General features: G+C 41.7%; 1 protein-coding gene across 2 annotated transcripts in view; it reads left to right on the forward strand.

Annotated features, from left to right (window-relative positions):
• Positions 1-12,420, forward strand: part of soat1 (sterol O-acyltransferase 1) — a 35,613-nt gene extending 23,193 nt beyond the window's left edge. For both annotated transcript variants that reach the window (XM_034020444.3, XM_059031940.1), the window contains exons 5-17: positions 217-365; positions 1,126-1,182; positions 2,176-2,283; positions 2,748-3,030; positions 3,220-3,298; positions 3,523-3,604; positions 3,771-3,816; positions 4,274-4,403; positions 6,102-6,199; positions 6,408-6,506; positions 7,174-7,309; positions 8,194-8,339; positions 9,653-12,420. In XM_034020444.3, coding sequence (XP_033876335.1) covers positions 217-365; positions 1,126-1,182; positions 2,176-2,283; positions 2,748-3,030; positions 3,220-3,298; positions 3,523-3,604; positions 3,771-3,816; positions 4,274-4,403; positions 6,102-6,199; positions 6,408-6,506; positions 7,174-7,309; positions 8,194-8,339; positions 9,653-9,724 — 1,485 coding nt within the window. In that variant the 3' untranslated portion in view covers positions 9,725-12,420. The remainder of the gene's footprint in view (positions 1-216; positions 366-1,125; positions 1,183-2,175; positions 2,284-2,747; positions 3,031-3,219; positions 3,299-3,522; positions 3,605-3,770; positions 3,817-4,273; positions 4,404-6,101; positions 6,200-6,407; positions 6,507-7,173; positions 7,310-8,193; positions 8,340-9,652) is intronic.
• The last annotated feature ends 5,541 nt before the right edge of the window (positions 12,421-17,961 follow it).

Here is a 17,961-nt window from a genome sequence, read left to right on the forward strand (position 1 = left end):
CAGTGGCTGTAGGTCTTGGAGGAGGTACTGTTTCCTTGTGCACAGTGGCTGTAGGTCTTGGAGGAGGTACTGTTTCCATGTGCACAGTGGCTATGGCCTTGGAGGAGTACCTTTTTGTCGTACAGATGGCTGTAATGTTGGATTTCCAGCCGTGGCGGTGGATGGATTTCACTCCTACGATTGTTATTGATCTTATTCACTCCCTCCCCCCATTAGCATTTAAAGGCAAGCCTGCTGAAGCAGTTTGACTGCCAGATGAACGAGTTTGTGGATAATCTGATCGACGAGTCGGCTAGTCTGGATTCCCCCGCAGCCCCCCCAGTGTTTTCATCCTCGCTGGTGGAGAAGGAGAGGAACAAGCTCAGGTACTGTGGGAGGAGCACGGGAGGGAGGGGACAGTAGGGGAAGGTGACACTAGCAATCTGCAAATGTGCCTAGTATACCATGTCCTTTTTAAATATGTATCTTTTAAATAGAGGGTTAGTCGGAGTGCAAGATGGTGACGTTCAAGCAGGGGTGGAGAATTGAAGATTTTAGTTCTTTTAAAAGCAAACTAACTAACTGAAAGTTTAAATAAACTGGTGATAGACTAATAAGGACAATAAGTTTTGATGGCTATTTACATTTTTGGGACTATTCCTTTAGAATACAACGCGGCTCCCAGGTTCATGAGTACACTGCAAATCAGCCCAGCTTTTGCATTTTCTAGAGTTAAGTGAAAAGTTAGTTGTCAGAGTGGATTTCATCACCCAGGGGTGTGGGAAAGCAACGTGAAGGAATGTGTGTGTGACTTTATTAAACAACCAAACATTCATGAGTGTGGAAACAGATATAAATGATTTAACACACATTACAGGATCCTAAACAGAACACATATTTATTATTATTATTATTATTATTATTATTATTATTATTATTATTATTATTGTTGCTATTTTTTACGTGTCGCTGAATGACACAATTTCCGTAGTTCGTTTGTTTTAAAACTTGGTAAGGACATTTTTCAGCACATACCTGTCCGTGCACAAATGTATCTACGGTGGATTTAGATCAAGGTTTGTTTCATGTTGCTTGAGGGCTCTAGTTTTGCATTCGTTGTAGTATGGTGCTGTGATTTATTTTCAGGCAGCCAAGACTCTCTGAACAAGGCAAGCTCTTTCTGACCCGTCGCTCCCTGCTTGAGTAAGTACATTAAACATATCTGTACCATACTGTGGGTAACATTGCTGTGTTTTTATACTGACATTTGGTTATGGTCAGCCACTGGATTTGAAGTCACCAGTTATCTTCATTTCTGATTTTGAATGCCATGCTAAAATGAACAGGTAAATTATGAAGCATCCTTATCCTAGCAGACAGAATCCAGCACAGTGAAGCAGTCTGCGTGTACTATACAGCTTCACCATGCAGCTGCAGGTCACTCGGGGAGCTGATTTCAGACGTGACCACGAGGTGTGCAGTGTTCCTCTCTGCTCCCTTTGTAAATAGTTTCCTTACACTCGACTCGGGTGCACCTGAGGACAGATTCTCCAGCTGATCCCAGGCTATCGACTACAACACTGATCTAAAGTGATGTCAGCGCAGATGCCCTGCGACATTCTCTCCCAATTCAACCACAAGTATTTTATACATTTCATTGACGGACGCTAGTTTAGAGCAGGAACGTTTCACAGAAGGAGCCTCAAAAATGAAGGCATCCCAAAAATGAAAATAAATAACGTTAAAGGCGTTCTCATGGTGAGCTAGTCAGTGTTTATGACATGGTTTTCATTCTTTTTATTAGGTTATCAATAATTATTAAACCTTCAATAGTGTTGAAATAGAAAAAGAAACTTCATACATTCATTGATAGGTTTCGACATAGAAATCTTTTTCTGTGTCTTCAAATTTAAACACACTGAAAGACTTCTAGTCGAAATGTTTGTCATTGAATGTATTAAGTTTTATTGTGGAATTTCTCTTACTAGTTCTGATTTTTAGCTAATAAGTTATTAGGCAGGACGAGTTGTGTGCATATTTGTATACTGCAACAAGACAATAGGTTGTAACAGGCTGCAGCTTTGGAGAAGCTGAACTGGAATGTACTGTATCAATGTAGTTCAAAAGGATAGAGAAGTGAGCGAATAGTGTTGGAGGCTCTGTGTTTTAACAGCCTGTCTGTCTCCTCTCCCTCAGTGAGCTGTTTGAGGTGAATCACATCCGTACCATCTATCACATGTTCATAGCTCTGCTCATCCTCTTCATCATCAGCACCCTGGCTGTGGACTTCATCGACGAGGGCAGGTAAGGAGCCTCCTCCAGTTCTCACAGGGACATGCCTGTACTGTTAGGATATAATGGAGGCATATGTGTACCAAGAGAAGCACTAATCCAGCTGTGATGACACATGGTTAACAGAAGTTATCGGGAGCATCGGGCTCTGGAGAGGAAAGGAGCCGTCACACAGTGATGATAAAAAAAAAAAAAAACATTGAATGGATTATACTAAAATAATTGTGGTGTTTAACAATGCTGTGAAGCACAGAAACTGGGACCAGAAGACACCGATTAAAACTAAGTGGAGACATTAGGACAGAGATATTACGATTCTTAAGAACATTTACTTAAGAAAACATACAAGAAACATTTCAATGCTCGTCGGGTTCCTAGTGTCCTCTACTAGACGAAATGTGAAATTAAATTACAATGTTCCTAAGTCTTGTTGTTGTGCTCTCCTCCTGTCTCCCCTCCTCCTCCTCCCACCCCAGGCTTGTTCTTGATTTCGATCTCCTGGTCTACGCCTTCGGGAAGTTCCCCCTGGTGGTGTCTACATGGCTTTTCATGTTCGTATCTGCCTTCGTTGTACCCTATGGCCTGTTCCACCAGTGGGCCCGTCACTACCGCACCTCCCGCTACAAAACCCTGCGCTCCTTGCTTGCTATCGCCCTCTTCATGCTGTTCCAGGTGCTGGGCCTGGGCTTCTTGCCCACCTACGTGGTTTTGAGGAATGGGCTGCCCCCTGCCTCGCGCTTCATCATCATACTAGAACAGGTCAGGGTCAACGACATTGATGGGACATCTGTTGTTTTACTCAAATACTGAGACCGCTTGCTTACTTAATATCTTGATATTGCTTTATAGATAATCTTTTGTTCTTCAGATTTAGGATGCACGCTCGTCACTTTGTGAATTCTAGTTTTAGGATGCACGCTTAGTACTTTTTTTGTGTGTGTTGTACAGGTGCGGCTCGTAATGAAAGCGCATTCATTCATCAGGGAAAACGTTCCGAAAGTGCTGTCCTCCTCCAGAGAGCAAAGCAGTGAGTATGGAAAGGCAGATATTGTATGTTCTACAATGGCACACCCAAACAGGTAGCTTCAATATCTTTTAGTATTTGGATAATAGGTGGGTTTACAGAACAAACAACTTCAAAGAGGAAACTGTAATTTTACACAACCAAGCAGGGGGTGTGGGGAAGTGGAGTTTCTTGAGGAGGGGGGGCTGGGAAGTGGCTGGCAGTAAGGTACACTTTCTCTGTTTCAGGCTCCTTGCCAATCCCCCAGATGTCTCGGTACCTGTACTTCCTCTTTGCACCAACGCTCATCTACAGAGACAGCTACCCCAGGTAAAGAAACTGTTAGAGTAGTGACAGTTCATCACATTTCTTTGTCTGCCTAATACCTTTCCTTCACTGCTGCAGTTTAGTCCCCACTTTTTGTATAAGGAACTATTCTGTGACTGACCTGACTGAAGTTTTAATAAAGCTACTGCTGTGCTCTCTTATTCCCTAGAAATCCTTCAATAAGGTGGGGCTATGTGGCAACCAAATTTTTACAGGTAAGTCAAATTTTACATTAGAAACTTTTACTGCAGAGGAACAAGGGCCCCAAGTGCTTGAACTTGTGTTTTTATTTTCATCCCTGGTGGTGCATAGCACTGGCAGCAGGGAGCTAGGCAGCTGTACATGTGTAGTGCTGTGTAATAGATCGAAAAGCAATACACAAAATCTGAAGAAGATCCCCACATCCTTATTTTGTATAGCTTAGAGTAACAGGAAGTTGTAATAGATTCTGGACCTTTGTGCAGTTCATAATTCATGTGACATTTGATCTACATATCCCTTCCATTTGTATGTATATTTAGGGAAGAAACTTGCCATGGACCTTTAACACAAATTGAATGAGAATCCAGTGCATATGGAGGAACCTGTCTCTCATACATGTGTTTACAGTGGAGGTCATGGGATACTCTTGTAGTTGTGTGTGTCATTAATACACGGTTGACTTTGTTTCAGGTGCTCGGCTGCCTGTTCTATGCGTACTATGTGTTTGTACGCCTGTGCATTCCTCAGTTTAGGAACATCAGCCTCCAGCCCTTTGACTTGCGCGTCATGGTGCTGTGTGTGTTCAACTCCATTCTCCCAGGTGAGTGACAAGTGAAGCAGGACCAGGGCACTGCACTGAACATTGTTCCGTCTCTCTCAAAGGAATCGGTGCAACAAAAGAATTCCACAAATCCTACCTGTCTTCCATTAGCTACGTACATTTCAAATATACACTTTTGAAAAACAATATTATAGCAAACCAGTATTCATTTTAAAGCATTAGATCTGGTATTACATTTGATTTAAAGAAAGTTCTCGGTTTCCATGGGCTACTCCCTCAGGAAATCTGTTTTCACCTCAGCAGTGTTATCTGGGTCATGTTATTGGCTAAGAGAATGTCAAATAGAGGAAGCAGCTGGTTGGTTAATAAAAGGAGAAACATTAAAGTGGTGGGACAATTTCACTCTCAAGGTAAAATAACTAACTAAGGAAGTGCAACACTGACTAAAAGCATGGCCTGCACGAAGTGTAGTATAAGATGTGATGCTACTGTAAACGGCACATTTGAGACCTGTGGGTGATATTGTAGCAGTATTCTTAAAACAACAACTGTATTTATTGTACTCTGTAAACCCGTTCTCAATATAGTTGTTACATGGGCAAATGATTTAAATCTATTTAAAATGGTGGAATTTATTAAACATCAATAACGCAATATGTTCAGAAAATCAACAAAAACAATTGCAGTCAATTACACTAAAACAACATTACAACAATTTTATCAATGCAATAATAACATTTGAAGTGATTGGTCAAAGCAACTTCTATAGAATTAACTAAGATTCTCTCATCATCACTTGGCTTAACACTGTAAGTTGCATGTAATTACAATGAAAATGACTTCCTAGTTTACCATACACAAAAATAAACCAGATATTAACATTACATTGCAGTTGTGTTAAAGGCAGTGCTCCCATTAGTGAAATATCTGATTCTGTATCAAAGATATTCTCCACTAGGACTGTATGGGACAAAGGAACTCCTGTAGTATTTCTCTAAAATGACTTTCACAATGAACACCACAAGTTATCAAAATAACTCTCTCATATTTTGCTATGGACAAATCAAACTGTACTGGATGCAGTCAAATTAACAAAAGTACCTTCATTCTTCCTAAAACACTATTTAAACAAACATTTCTACGGTAAGATATCTTCTCTAATTACATACATGCATATATTTTTACTCTATCATGTCTCATCTCTCTTCTTGGGCAACCCTAATAAGCATTAACCTTGTGGAATACTCTTGTGATGTTTCTGTGTGTATAGTTAGCATCTTCTAGGTGAAGCAGTAAGGACCTCCTTAAGGCAGCAGAACTGAGCTCCTTTTCTGCGTGGTGTGGCGCACACGGCACCGCGCTCGAGCAGTTTGGCGCACCTGGCACCGCTGTAATAGCTTGGAAGCCAATTGTGAAGACCAAGAGCATTTGTACAACAACAACACAACTTAGCAGTGATTGTGAAGAAACACGTTGAGTTACTGAAACTCTTGTTTCAAGGGATTTTGGAACAAAGCAGGCTAGAGAAAGTTCCTGATTGGCTGATCACATCACATATAACCAGTGTCTTCGAAAAGGCAGACAAATAAATGAATTACTGAGAATACCAGTCTGTCTGTAGTATGACCTACAAACCTATGTAACAAATGGAAGTGCACAGTAGGTATGATGTATGGATTCACTTTGCCAGCTTCAGGCAGTGTAAAGCACAGTGTGTGTGTGCTGGTCTCTCCACAGGGGTGCTTGTCCTGTTCCTCGCATTCTTCGCCTTCCTGCACTGCTGGCTCAATGCCTTTGCTGAGATGCTGTGCTTCGCGGACAGGATGTTTTATAAGGTCAGAGTCCACACTGGTCCTGTGCTAACCCATTCCCATTGACTTCCTGCTTTGAACAGAGTAGCTTCAAATAGCATTATTTTTTTTTATGGGAGAAAAAGATTTATACCCCCCCCCCTTTATTTAATTCCCAGTGGTGTAAAGCCCCGATTCCTTCTCTCTCTTCACATATATATTGCCTGAATGTGCATCTGTTTTCTTTCTATAGGACTGGTGGAACTCCACATCGTTTGCCAATTACTACCGAACCTGGAATGTGGTTGTTCACGACTGGCTCTATTGCTATGTGTATCTGGACTTTCTGTGGGTGAGCACGGTGTGTTGCGGGGCAGGGTGGGGCAGGGCGAGCTGCAGGATGAGCGCTCTTCGGCAATCGAGATGCAAACGAGTCTGTGTGTAAATACATCCAATACGATTCCTGATTGGGAGATCAGAGATGTTACTGATGAGGAAGCTACAGTTGCTTGAGTTAATCGGATAAACTGCCTGCAGCCAGAGTTTATTACGATGAGTGCTTGGAAGATTTCATTTTAAAAGCTGCCTTTTATAAAGACTAATGGTGCAGCTATGGTAAGATGTGAAATGTTTTAAAAAAAATATGTTGCACTGCAAGTCTTAAGTTGGGAAATAATAGTAGAAAATATTCCAATAGTTTACATGTTATCCACAGCTATTAAACATCCAACTGTAAATTTAGGAGGCTAAAACAACCTTAATAAATAGAAGCCTTTCTCAATGTCTTCAATGCCTTACATGTGTAATGTAATTACAACAATATGTTGATTTGATATGTTATTATTATACTGCAGTTTGTAGTCATTTATATGTGGAGGTGTATTCTGTACATACTGTTTAATATATGTCCTGGTCCTCTACTTTTTCATCATACTGATGGCTCTGCTTGGTAATGCCTTCGTTTGCCCTCTTGAAGAGTGTGACTGTGTAGTAACCCCACCTCCCCTTTTCCTCACTAGATATTTGGGAAGAGGTTCCGCGCCCCAGCCATGCTGTTTGTGTTCACGGTCTCCGCTGTGGTTCATGAGTACGCCCTGGCTATCTGCTTCGGCTTCTTCTACCCAGTCCTCTTCTGCCTCTTCATGTGCTTTGGAAGTAAGTGCGCTCTTATGTAAACTGTGGAAGCTGGCGTATCTGTGAATCATCCATTAATAATGGTACCAGAATGTACAGGTGTTTTGACGTTTATTGAAATCCCCTTAGCTTCGAAGTATTCTTTTTTTCTCTTTACCTTTTTATGCTGTTTGCAATCACTTAGTAAATACGAAAATACTGCGAGATCAGCCACTTGTCTTTTTATATTAGGAAGCACCAACACCATCTAATTCACAGCAGTGCTAGCAAAACTAAAGGAAACCAACGTGGCAGATCACTAGATGGCACTGGCTTTTACTTCTATAAAGTCACTTTGGCTGACCAAGCCAGAAGTACATATCTCTACAGTGGATGGGAGCTCCTAGGGGGCGGCGCACAATTGGCCAAGTGCCGCACCATGGGGGAGGGCTTAGGTCGGCCAGGGTGTCCTCGGCTCACCGCACACCAGCGACCCCTGTAGACTGGCTGGGCACCTGCGGGCTTGCCTGTAAGCTGCCCAGAGCTGCGTTGTCCTCTGGGTTGGCGGGCCTGCAGAGTGGTTGGTGGTGGGGGGGTGGGGGTGGGGGTGGGGGGGGGGTGAGGAAAACGGTCAGCTGATGGCACACGCTTCGGAGGACAGCGTGTGTTCGTCTTCGCTGCTCCACGAATCCGTGCAGGGGTGGTAGTGGTGAGATGAGCCTAAATACAATTGGATATATCAAATTGGGAGAAAAGCAGGGTAAAATTAATTGGCCACTACCAAATTTTTCAAAAAAAAAAATTATATATATATGTATATAATGTATGTGTATATATATATGTATGTATGTATATATAATATAATAATTCCATTATAAAGCTATTATTGAAAGTATTATCTAACGCTCCCTCTCTCTCTCTGGCAGTACTGTTCAACTTCATCCTGCATGACCGGCGGAAGGGCCCGATCTGGAACGTCATCATGTGGACCTCTCTGTTCCTGGGCCAGGGCGTCCTGCTGTGCTTGTACTCTCAGGAGTGGTACGCACAGCACTACTGCCCGCTGACAAGTGTGAGTCTCTCTGTTCATAGACACCCGGGCTAGCTCTGCATAACAGAACTACCTTCACCCAAGTATATTAATTACATGATCTGGATTAAGTAATGTGTTCCTTTTTATAGCTGCATGAACAACTCAAATTTGTAAACCTACAGACTGATTTATTTGTTCTGTGATGAGAAGTGCAATCAGTTCACAGGTTTACCAGGGGCCTGATTGTTGAAGGTCCTGGCACCTGGTCTTTTCAATGATATACCTAAACAAGGGAGTTCAGAAAGCCTGGGCTGTATGCAGGGCTAGTGACAGTTTCAAGTCGTGTATACTGTTCAAAATGTGCAAATGATCACCCGGTGTAAAAGGCATTTTTGTGAAGACAATAACCCAAAACGTGAAGCACAATTAATCAGACAGAACTGTGTTCAGTTTTTGAAAAAGAAAATGCAGTGCTGGCAGAATGGCGTGGAAGTAAAACAATTCTTGTCCAGTAATCCTCGCACAGAGAGGCAGCATCTGCCAGCTTTTATAGGCTATGTAGCTATGAGTGTGTGACATGGAGGGGTGCGGCTCTGGGGTGAGGGTGCTGGAGTGTGATGTGGAGGGGTGCTGTTCTGGGGTGAGGGTGCTGCTGTGGGGTGAGGGTGCTGGAGTGTGTGACGTAGAGGGGTGCTGCTGTGGGGTGAGAGTGCTGGAGTGTGACGTGGAGGGGTGCTGCTCTGGGGTGAGGGTGCTGGAGTGTGTGACATGGAGGGGTGCTGTTCTGGGGTGAGGGTGCTGGAGTGTGTGACGTGGAGGGGTGCTGTTCTGGGGTGAGGGTGCTGGAGTGTGTGACGTGGAGGGGTGCTGCTCTGGGGTGAGGGTGCTGGAGTGTGTGATGTGGATCTTGGGGGACGTTCCTTATTAACTAAATTAATTAATCAATCATCAATCTGAGTTGGGTTCAATTTGTAAAAGCAAATTGGTAATTCTGTAAATGAGTAGGTTGTGTTGGGGGTATGTAATTCATTTACTCAGGGTAGGTTACCATCCTTGTCAAGTTGCTAGCCTTGGCTGGGGAGAGATGGGGAGCGTTGCTTTCAACTTTGGGCTTCTGTCTGCCAGGGATAGTTTGTCATTGTACCTCCTGATTGCTAAGTGGAGTGCAACAATGAGGAGCATTTTAATTTCAAATGGGGTAGAAAACACTAAAAACTTCATGAAGATCACACCCCATTAAACTACAAGTTTTTTAAAGTTGTACATTTTGAGCTCTCTTTTTCTCCTGTCTGTGTCCTTGTACTTGTATTTGTCCGGTGTTCATGTCTAACCATGTTTTGTTTGTTTTCCAGCCCTCTTACTTGGATCTGCTCACACCTCGTTCTTGGACCTGCCATCAGCAAGCCTCTCCTGGGAAGGACTGATTTCAAAATCTGAGAAGAAACAAAAACTGCCAATTTTTATGAACCAAATGAATGTGGTGGTGTTGGTGTTGGTGTTGTTGTTGTTGTTGTTGTTGTGTGTTTTTTTTTTTGGTTTTTTTTTCCCTTTTCTTTTATTGTGTATACCAGAGTGCCTGGTCTTCTCTGTACAGGGTTTTCAGCAGAGAAGAACCACCATCTTGCTCAGCTGTCAGTGGCCAATGCTGATCTTTTAAACCAATTGCAGATTGATACAAAGAGCTTTCTGCCTTGGAGCGATAGTGTTAATAAGTACAGCAGGATGGAGTGCTTGGCAAAGTTGAGCCAAGCCCATTTTACTGAACTCAGACCCCTTGCTTGCTAAATATTGGGGGATATTAAGCAAACAAAGTCTTGGAGTAGTGTACCATAGGCAACAAATGGCGCCCCCTTCCCAAGTCAGACTGCATTTATCAATCTTTCCCAATTCGTGTTGGAGGGGATTGACAATTCCTTGTCCACCGACTTAGATGTGCTTGGTATTCTTAATGAAATACAAATACATGTTACCTACACTTCAAGATTTTAATTATGTGCTAATTGCGACACAAAACTCTGCTGACGATTGAACCTGTTCTTGTGATCTTAGTAACACACTATCGCCTTGCTTGAAGTAACTCCCCCAGGAGAGATTTACCTCCTCCTGTTCGCATTCGCTCTGGACCTCCCACAGGTTAGGGAGGCAAAACGGGCAGGGACTATTTCTCCTCATCACACTACAACAAACAGACGCCTGGTGAGCTCAAGGGGACACCTGCAGGGCAAGCTTTTCTCCTCCAGAGGCCAGGAGCTCTCTGACATCCACTCGAGATCCTGCGTGTAAATTCTTCCTTTTTGAACCATCATGTAGCCTCTATACAGCTACTTCAGTCAATGTTGAATCATGGGAACAGTATTTGCTCACTAGTTAAAGCACAAATGGGACCGCTTGAAGAGGTTTCCATTTTATTTGGTTTGCCTTTGCAGTTTCCTCAAATGTAAGTGAAACTGAGAGATTCTGGGGTTCTGAGGGATTTGAATTGCAGTCATCTGTGTCATTGCCTTTTCTGTTTAACCCACTTCTCATTTTTATCTATGTACATTGCTGATCACATTACCTCTGTGTGGATGACCAGGCAAGTTAACAGGGAGTAGTAGCGACTCACCATTTTGACGCACATACTGTATACACTGCAGGTTTAGAGTGCACTCACTCTGGGACTGTACAGCAACCACGGCTCTTTGTAAACTGATTACTAAGTAATGGTGCTGCGTAGAGGGATGCAGCTAGGGGCTGCATGTGGAACACTCCACTGCTGTGTTAATTCTGCTGTGACCCACAGAGGGTGCTGTTTCAGGATATCCAGGTAGATATCTCCTCATTGAATTTCAATGCTACAGTCTGTACAATTGCTCAGATTTTTCTGTATTTACAAACCAGAACCAAGCAACTGGATAGTTTTAATGTCAGGCCTGTTAAGAAAATGTGTAGCATTAGTGGGGATTGGCAGTAAATTACCTGCTAGTCTCGTTGGCCTTTTCATTGTTTTGAGGTAAAGCTGTTAGCAGCTCCTCAAAACTCATTACAAACTGGAAGGCAACCAGTAACTTAAACCGTGTATATTCTGAGCGTATAACTGAGCCCTGCTGAACCTCTCATCTTTACAAACCCCTGGAATCAGAGTTGCAGCTAACAGAGTTACAAACCTGCCTGAACTGGTAACTTCATAAACGCTTATTTATACTACTTAAAATATCCTTTTAAAGAGTAAGTAGCGGGGTTCCGAAAAATATAGCGTTGTACATCCCCACGTGTTGCTATAACAGTTTAAATAACGTACCTGTCATTTCTCTTTTCAGTGTTAACATCCTGACAACTTTTTACACTTAACTTTTTTTTAAAGCTCTTTTCAAAATGGCTGCTCTAGTGCACTGGGGTTTGAGATCTGCAGGAAAAAAAAAAACGTAGCAAGTGCCCCGGCTTTTCTGTTCCACATCGTGGATACTGTGATACCTGTTTGACAATGTGGGCAATACTTACACTATCGGTGCACTTGAGCTGACATTTTAAAAAGAGGTTTGAAACCGACTTTAAATCTGTAAGTGTAAAAAGTTGTCAGGATGTTAATACTGAAAAGAGAAATGACAGGTGCGTTATTTAAACAGTTGTAGCAACACATGGGGACGGTGTAACGCTACATTTTTTGGAACCCTGCTGTATAGTCTTTAAATGATTGTCAAAATGCAAATTTTTTTTTTTTTTTTTTTTAATTGTTCAGATGAACAAAAAGGCTGAAGCACTGACTTTGTTCAGTTTTTTTTTTTTTAAGGTTACTTGTTTGTTTCATTTTAAATGTGGCCTGTATTCATAAAACATGGGTATTGGCCCATATTTACAAAAGCATCCTTGTGTTTAACATTAAAGTTCAGACACGGCTACCCAGAATACAAGCAGACAGTTTGTTACACAAGGGTTTAGATTGTTTGAGTTCAGTCACGTGTATACAGTGAACGGCATGTATTCTTTGATGCATATTGACAAGCTGAACAGTGTCTATCTCACATTAGACGTGTTTTTTTTTTTTTTTTTCTTTTGTTTTTATGTACCCATTGAAAGCAATGTTTGACCTACACAATGCTAAATAAAAAGGATGTTAGGTTTAGTGTGATAACTCTACTAATCTAGATATGTCTTTTCAAAACACATTTCAACAATGTTCTTTTTTACCTCAAAATTATTTTTTTATCTGGATTTTCACAAGCTGACTAAATCCACAAGCACTTTTTTTTAACCAATTTCCGCTTGTTTCACCAGGTCTGAAAAAAATGTGTAAGTAGGAAGCTGCTTGAAGATGGCACTGAGCTATTGTTTCTGCACCTGCATTTGATACAGTGATGCTTGAAGAGGTAGCTACAGATGCTTCAACCAATCAGTGTGCACCATGTGAACAGCTGTAGCCCTTCGTTATGACATGAGTGCGACGTTGTATCGGATCGTGCCTCACCCTGAATACGCTAGCTGTCGTTGGCTGTGGTGTCCATTTTGCTTCAGTCATTTGGTTCCCTGGCCAGTCCAGACCACAGACAGTGCCTGGTGGTCTACAGTACATGAAACAGAAACAAGCACAGCTCCTAGCTGCTCACTTTTACTGTGCGAGTAATCCCTGAGTGAGCTTCTGGATGAGCTTGGCATCAGCAGGAATTCAAGGGCTGGAATTTTGAAAATGAATGTCATTGAGATTAAATGTAGTTTGTTTTACTGTTAAATTAGGATTGGGTATTTATGCCCAGATACTGAAAATCTGCAGGCTTTGTGCCTCACTCCTTTCTTTATAACACATTTTAACCAGTCGCACTGAACTCAAATGTGAGCCCGTCTAGTGTAAAGCACCCCATTAACATGGTTTTACGAATGCAGGCCTCTTTGTACAGGAGCCCCATTGTTTTTACTGTTCCGTATCTTTTTTTATGTTGTTTGTAACCATTCTCTGTGGTTCTGATAGTAATTGCTGAAGTATCTATGGTGAAGTGCTTTAACCTTTAGGTCAGGGGCTGCTCTTCAGTTGCCTGCCAAAGACATTTAGGCTAGATTTGGAGCACAGTGGTGTATTGCCAGCACAATAAAAGGAAAGTGGCAGATCACTAGATGACGCTGATTCTATTCTATAAAGACTCTTTGCCAGTGTTACATGTGTGTAGGACAGGCAATTAGAACTGAAGAGCAGCTCCTCAACTCAAACACAGCAACACTGCAACGAGAGCCAGGAGACGGAATGAATTTGAAGGAGTCTGGCTACAGATTGAGAATCACATTACAGTACTGGGATAGTGAAACTAGGGGCAACTGGCTGAATGTTTTTGGTGCCAATGTCAAAGTGCTTTTAAAAAAAAACTAAAAAAAAAAACTACTGTTCCCACAGTGCTGTGTGTCACATCGGTAATGTTCTGCTGTCGTTTCTATACATATGTGTGTGATTTACAGAAGTCTGGGAGACCTGCAAGTACTGTGAGGAGAAGAGTTTCTTTATCCTGTGCTGTGATAACCCTTTCAGTCTCTGCTGCTTTATTAGGGTCAACACATTCCTCTCAAACACAGTTATTTGTATCCAAAAGGACAAGGACATTTTGACAGACCAAATCTTTGCTGCTGTTTCACCTTTTAATAGAATTACCATATGGTATATTTACAGAAATGTATTCAATCATATTTTGACACACTTGTGCAATGTTGCTGTTTTTAAGCAAATGTTTCCTACTTTTGCATTCATTTGTGAGCGCCATCTTTTAAACAATATCATATTTCAATATTAATCTCATCTCCGAACATCCCAAAGACTTAAATTGTGTAAAGTTTACCTTAAAATTTGCAAAACTTTGTGTTAAAACAACTCTGAATGTTTTGTTGTAGAATATTACTACAATTCCATGTGATGTTGGAACTTCTAAATTAGATAACTGATTATCATTAAAGGAGTATTTCTATTTCATTTTAGTATTTTACAAAAAAAGCAATGTGTGGCCTATACAAAGCGGGTCATTCTGTTTAATCATCAAGACGAACCTGTGACAAGCACACAGCTAGCTTTGATTATGAACTGGCAATGGTGCGTACCGGAACCTTTCAATACTTTCAGTTAATAGCCATTAATAGCCTTTGTGAATACAATGTTGAGTTTTTGAGTCGCGTTGTTGTGATCTGATATTCAAGTTGCACAATGAGTTGGACCAAACCCACAGGGCTCCTGTTACTCTCAGAAGAGCATGTCAGTGGTCATGGTCCACAATACTGCCTCACTGAAAACAGGAAAATCAAGTTGGAAAAAGATTGTAGCCTTTATTAGTTGTCATTGACGGAATATCTTTATTGTGTTTGTGCACTTGCTTTCTTCAAATAGAAAGTCCCATTTGGGCTATGTAATGAAGTTGAGTGCACAGAAGGCCGAATGCTGTAAACCGACATAAAGAAATATTGTTTTAAGCAAAATTGAACTTCAATGTGGGACACAGCTTTGTAGCAAGAAAGCAGCTGTGTGTGAAAGTAGTGCATTAACATTTTAAAGAGGAGCTGGCCTGTGCTTGAGGCACAGCACTGTGGGAAGTTTCTTTGGATGCAATGTCTATTCAAGCATTCACTTAAATGGTGGCTAATTGCATGATGCACTGGATTCTGTACAATACAGTTTGGTCTTCACTGCTAAAATTCAAAGCATATAATTTTAAAAAAATAGAGAGGCCAGGGATGTAATGGTTTACAGTTCCTGCTGCACAGGAATGAAGTTACAGTGTGGTGCCAGTAACGAGTTGACGAGAGTCACATGAACAAATCCATTGCGATATGAAGACGTTAACATGGGGCTGAGGAGGGAGGTTGTGTTCCTATATAATCTCTCTCTCTCTCTCTCTCAAATTCAAATTAAAAAAATGCTTTATTGGCATGACAAAATGGAATTGAGTTTTGCCAAAGCAATTCAACAATGAACATTATCACATAACAACCCAGACAATACAATACAACAACCACCCTCCCATTTCCCTCCCTCGCTCTCTGTATTTACAGTGGACATCGGTGCGCATGAGTGCCTGGTCCCCGTGCTCCAGAGTGTCTACACCAGGGTCTGTCTCTCTGTCTCTCTGGCTGTGGCAGGCAGCTACATACTGGGCAGCAAGCTCTGCTGTCTGCTGCTCCTCTCCTAACAGAAATGGCAGTTTTTCTAAGTCAGAGAGCAGCTGGAATGTTGTGGCCTGATTGGCCAGTTTGGGGAAGTACGTGTCCCTGATTTGCTTATACTGGGGACAGTGTAACGAAGTGCATTTCTGTCTCTACCTCTCCCAGATCACAGTGGCAATCCAGGTTTTTTTGTGCCGGCCAGTTTCGATGGCCAGGCTGTGGTCACCGAGTCTGTACTTGGTCAGGATCTGTCTATGTTTTGTGTTTTTGACCCTGATCAGATATTCTGCCAGGGTAAATTATTTTTTTAGGGCCAGATAGCATTGTAATTTATTGTGTGATTCAATTTCGTTATTCCAATGTACTTTATAATTGTTTTCCAGATTTAGATTAATTTGTTAAATTTTTTGTGCTGGGAGTTTTTTGTTGGTGGTGTTCTGAAGCGCGCTGGTGTTAATTTGGCTCAATTGGCTGAGCTTCACTACCATTCTACTGAGGGGATTCTCTTGTGGGAGCTGTGTGCAGCTCTGCAGTGCAGTGTGGTGGTAGGACTGCGGATCAGCCTGCTGTAGATGGACCCAGTAGTTGAGCACTCGTTTCTGTATGGAGTGGAGTAAGGGGAACCGGCTCAATTCAGCCCTGCAAGCGCTATTTGCTGCACTCCTGTGAACCTGCAGGAGGTGTTTACAAAATTCCAAATGGAAAATTTCTGTGGGGCTTTGATCCCATTTTTTATAATCAGGGTTCATAAGGGGACCCCATACTTCACTACCATACAGAAGGATTGGCTTTATTATGCTGTTGAAAATTTTTAGCCAAATTTTTATTGGTGGTTTAATTTTGTATAACCGATTCTTTATTGCATAAAAATCCCTGCGCGCTTTATCTCTTAATGCATTTATAGCCAGGTTGAAGTTCCCAGACGCACTGATTTTTAGACCCAGGTAATTGTAGCTGGTGCTGTGCTCCAGGATGTTGTTTCCCAGGGTGAAGTGGTACCTGTTTCCCTGAGATCTGGCTTTCTTCTGGAATACCATAACACTGGTCTTGTCCAGGTTTACTGTCAGTGCCCATTTCTGACAGTACTGATGTAGCAGTGCCAGGCTCTGCTGCAGCCCCTGCTCTGTGGGTGACAGCAGGACCAGGTCATCTGCATAGAGCAGGAATTTGATTTCTTTGTCGTGTAGAGTGAGGCCAGGGGCTGCAGACTGCTCCAGCACCATAGCCAACTTGTTAATGTAGATGTTGAACAGTGTGGGGCTCAGACTGCAACCCTGTCTCACTCCATGCCCTTGGGTGAAAAACCCTGTTCTTTTGTTTCCAATTTTGACACCACACTTATTCTCTGTATACATTGACTTAATGATGTCATAAATTTTACCCCCTACACCGCTTTCAAGAATTCTAAGGAATAGACCTGGATGCCAAATTGAGTCGAATGCTTTTTTAAAATCTATAAAACAAGCAAAGATTTTCCCTTTATTTTTTTGGTGTACATGTTTGTTTATTACGGTGTGTAGGGTGTAAACATGGTCAAAGGTGCGGTAATTTGGTAAAAATCCAATCTGACTCTTACTCAAGACATTGTGTTCGGTAAGGAAGGCCAGTATCTGGGCGTTAATGATACTGCAGAACACCTTCCCCAGATTACTGCTCGCACAGATGCCTCGGTAATTATTGGGGTCGAATTTGTCTCCCCTTTTGTGAATTGGTGTTATTAGCCCTTGGTTCCAGATGTCAGGGAAACAGCCAGCAGCCAGGATGAGGTTGAATAATTTGAGCAGGTCCTCCTGCATCCTGGGGCTGCTGTGTTTCAGCATCTCGTTTATGATGCTGTCGGGCCCGCAGGCTTTCCTGGGCTTAAGGGCTTGGAGCATCTCTTTTAGCTCTGGTCCCGTTATTGGGAAGTCCAGTGGGTTCTGATTGTCCTTGATTATGGTTTCCAATTCGTTTAGTTTTTTTAAAATAGAATTTTGGTCTGGATTTAATTCATTTTCATCTAATTCTTGATAAAGTTTATCAAAGTAATTTTTCCAAATGTTACCATTTTTGATTGCCAATTCATGACTAGTTTTGGATGTGTTTAATTTGTTCCATAGTTCCCAAAAGGAATTTTGCTCTATGGATTCTTCAATTTGGGATAATTGTTTGGACACGTGTTCTTCTCTTTTTTTTATTGAGAAGGTGTTTGTATTGCTTCAGAGCCTTGCAGTAGCTGAGTCTCAGTTCAATATTGTTTGGCGCTCTGTGTTTCTGGTTTGACAATTTTCTTAATTCTTTTCTGTTTGTTTTACACTCAATGTCAAACCATTTTTCATTTGATTTCTTTTTAGAATTCGTTTTTTTCTTGTTTGTTTTCTTGAGTTTTGATTTTGTTGCTGTTTCGAATATAAAATTTCTTTGATGGCCGAATTGATTCCATTTTTGTCTAATTTAAAAAATTTAGTTAGAAAGCTGTTTAGCATACTTTCTATTTCTGCACTATAAATTGTTTGTTTATATTCCTCAGCACTGCTTTGTGTCCACTTATAGGCTGGTTTAAGACCGTATAATT

Source organism: Acipenser ruthenus, chromosome 10 (assembly GCF_902713425.1).
Source record: "Acipenser ruthenus chromosome 10, fAciRut3.2 maternal haplotype, whole genome shotgun sequence".
In the NCBI taxonomy this organism is placed as follows: domain Eukaryota; kingdom Metazoa; phylum Chordata; class Actinopteri; order Acipenseriformes; family Acipenseridae; genus Acipenser; species Acipenser ruthenus.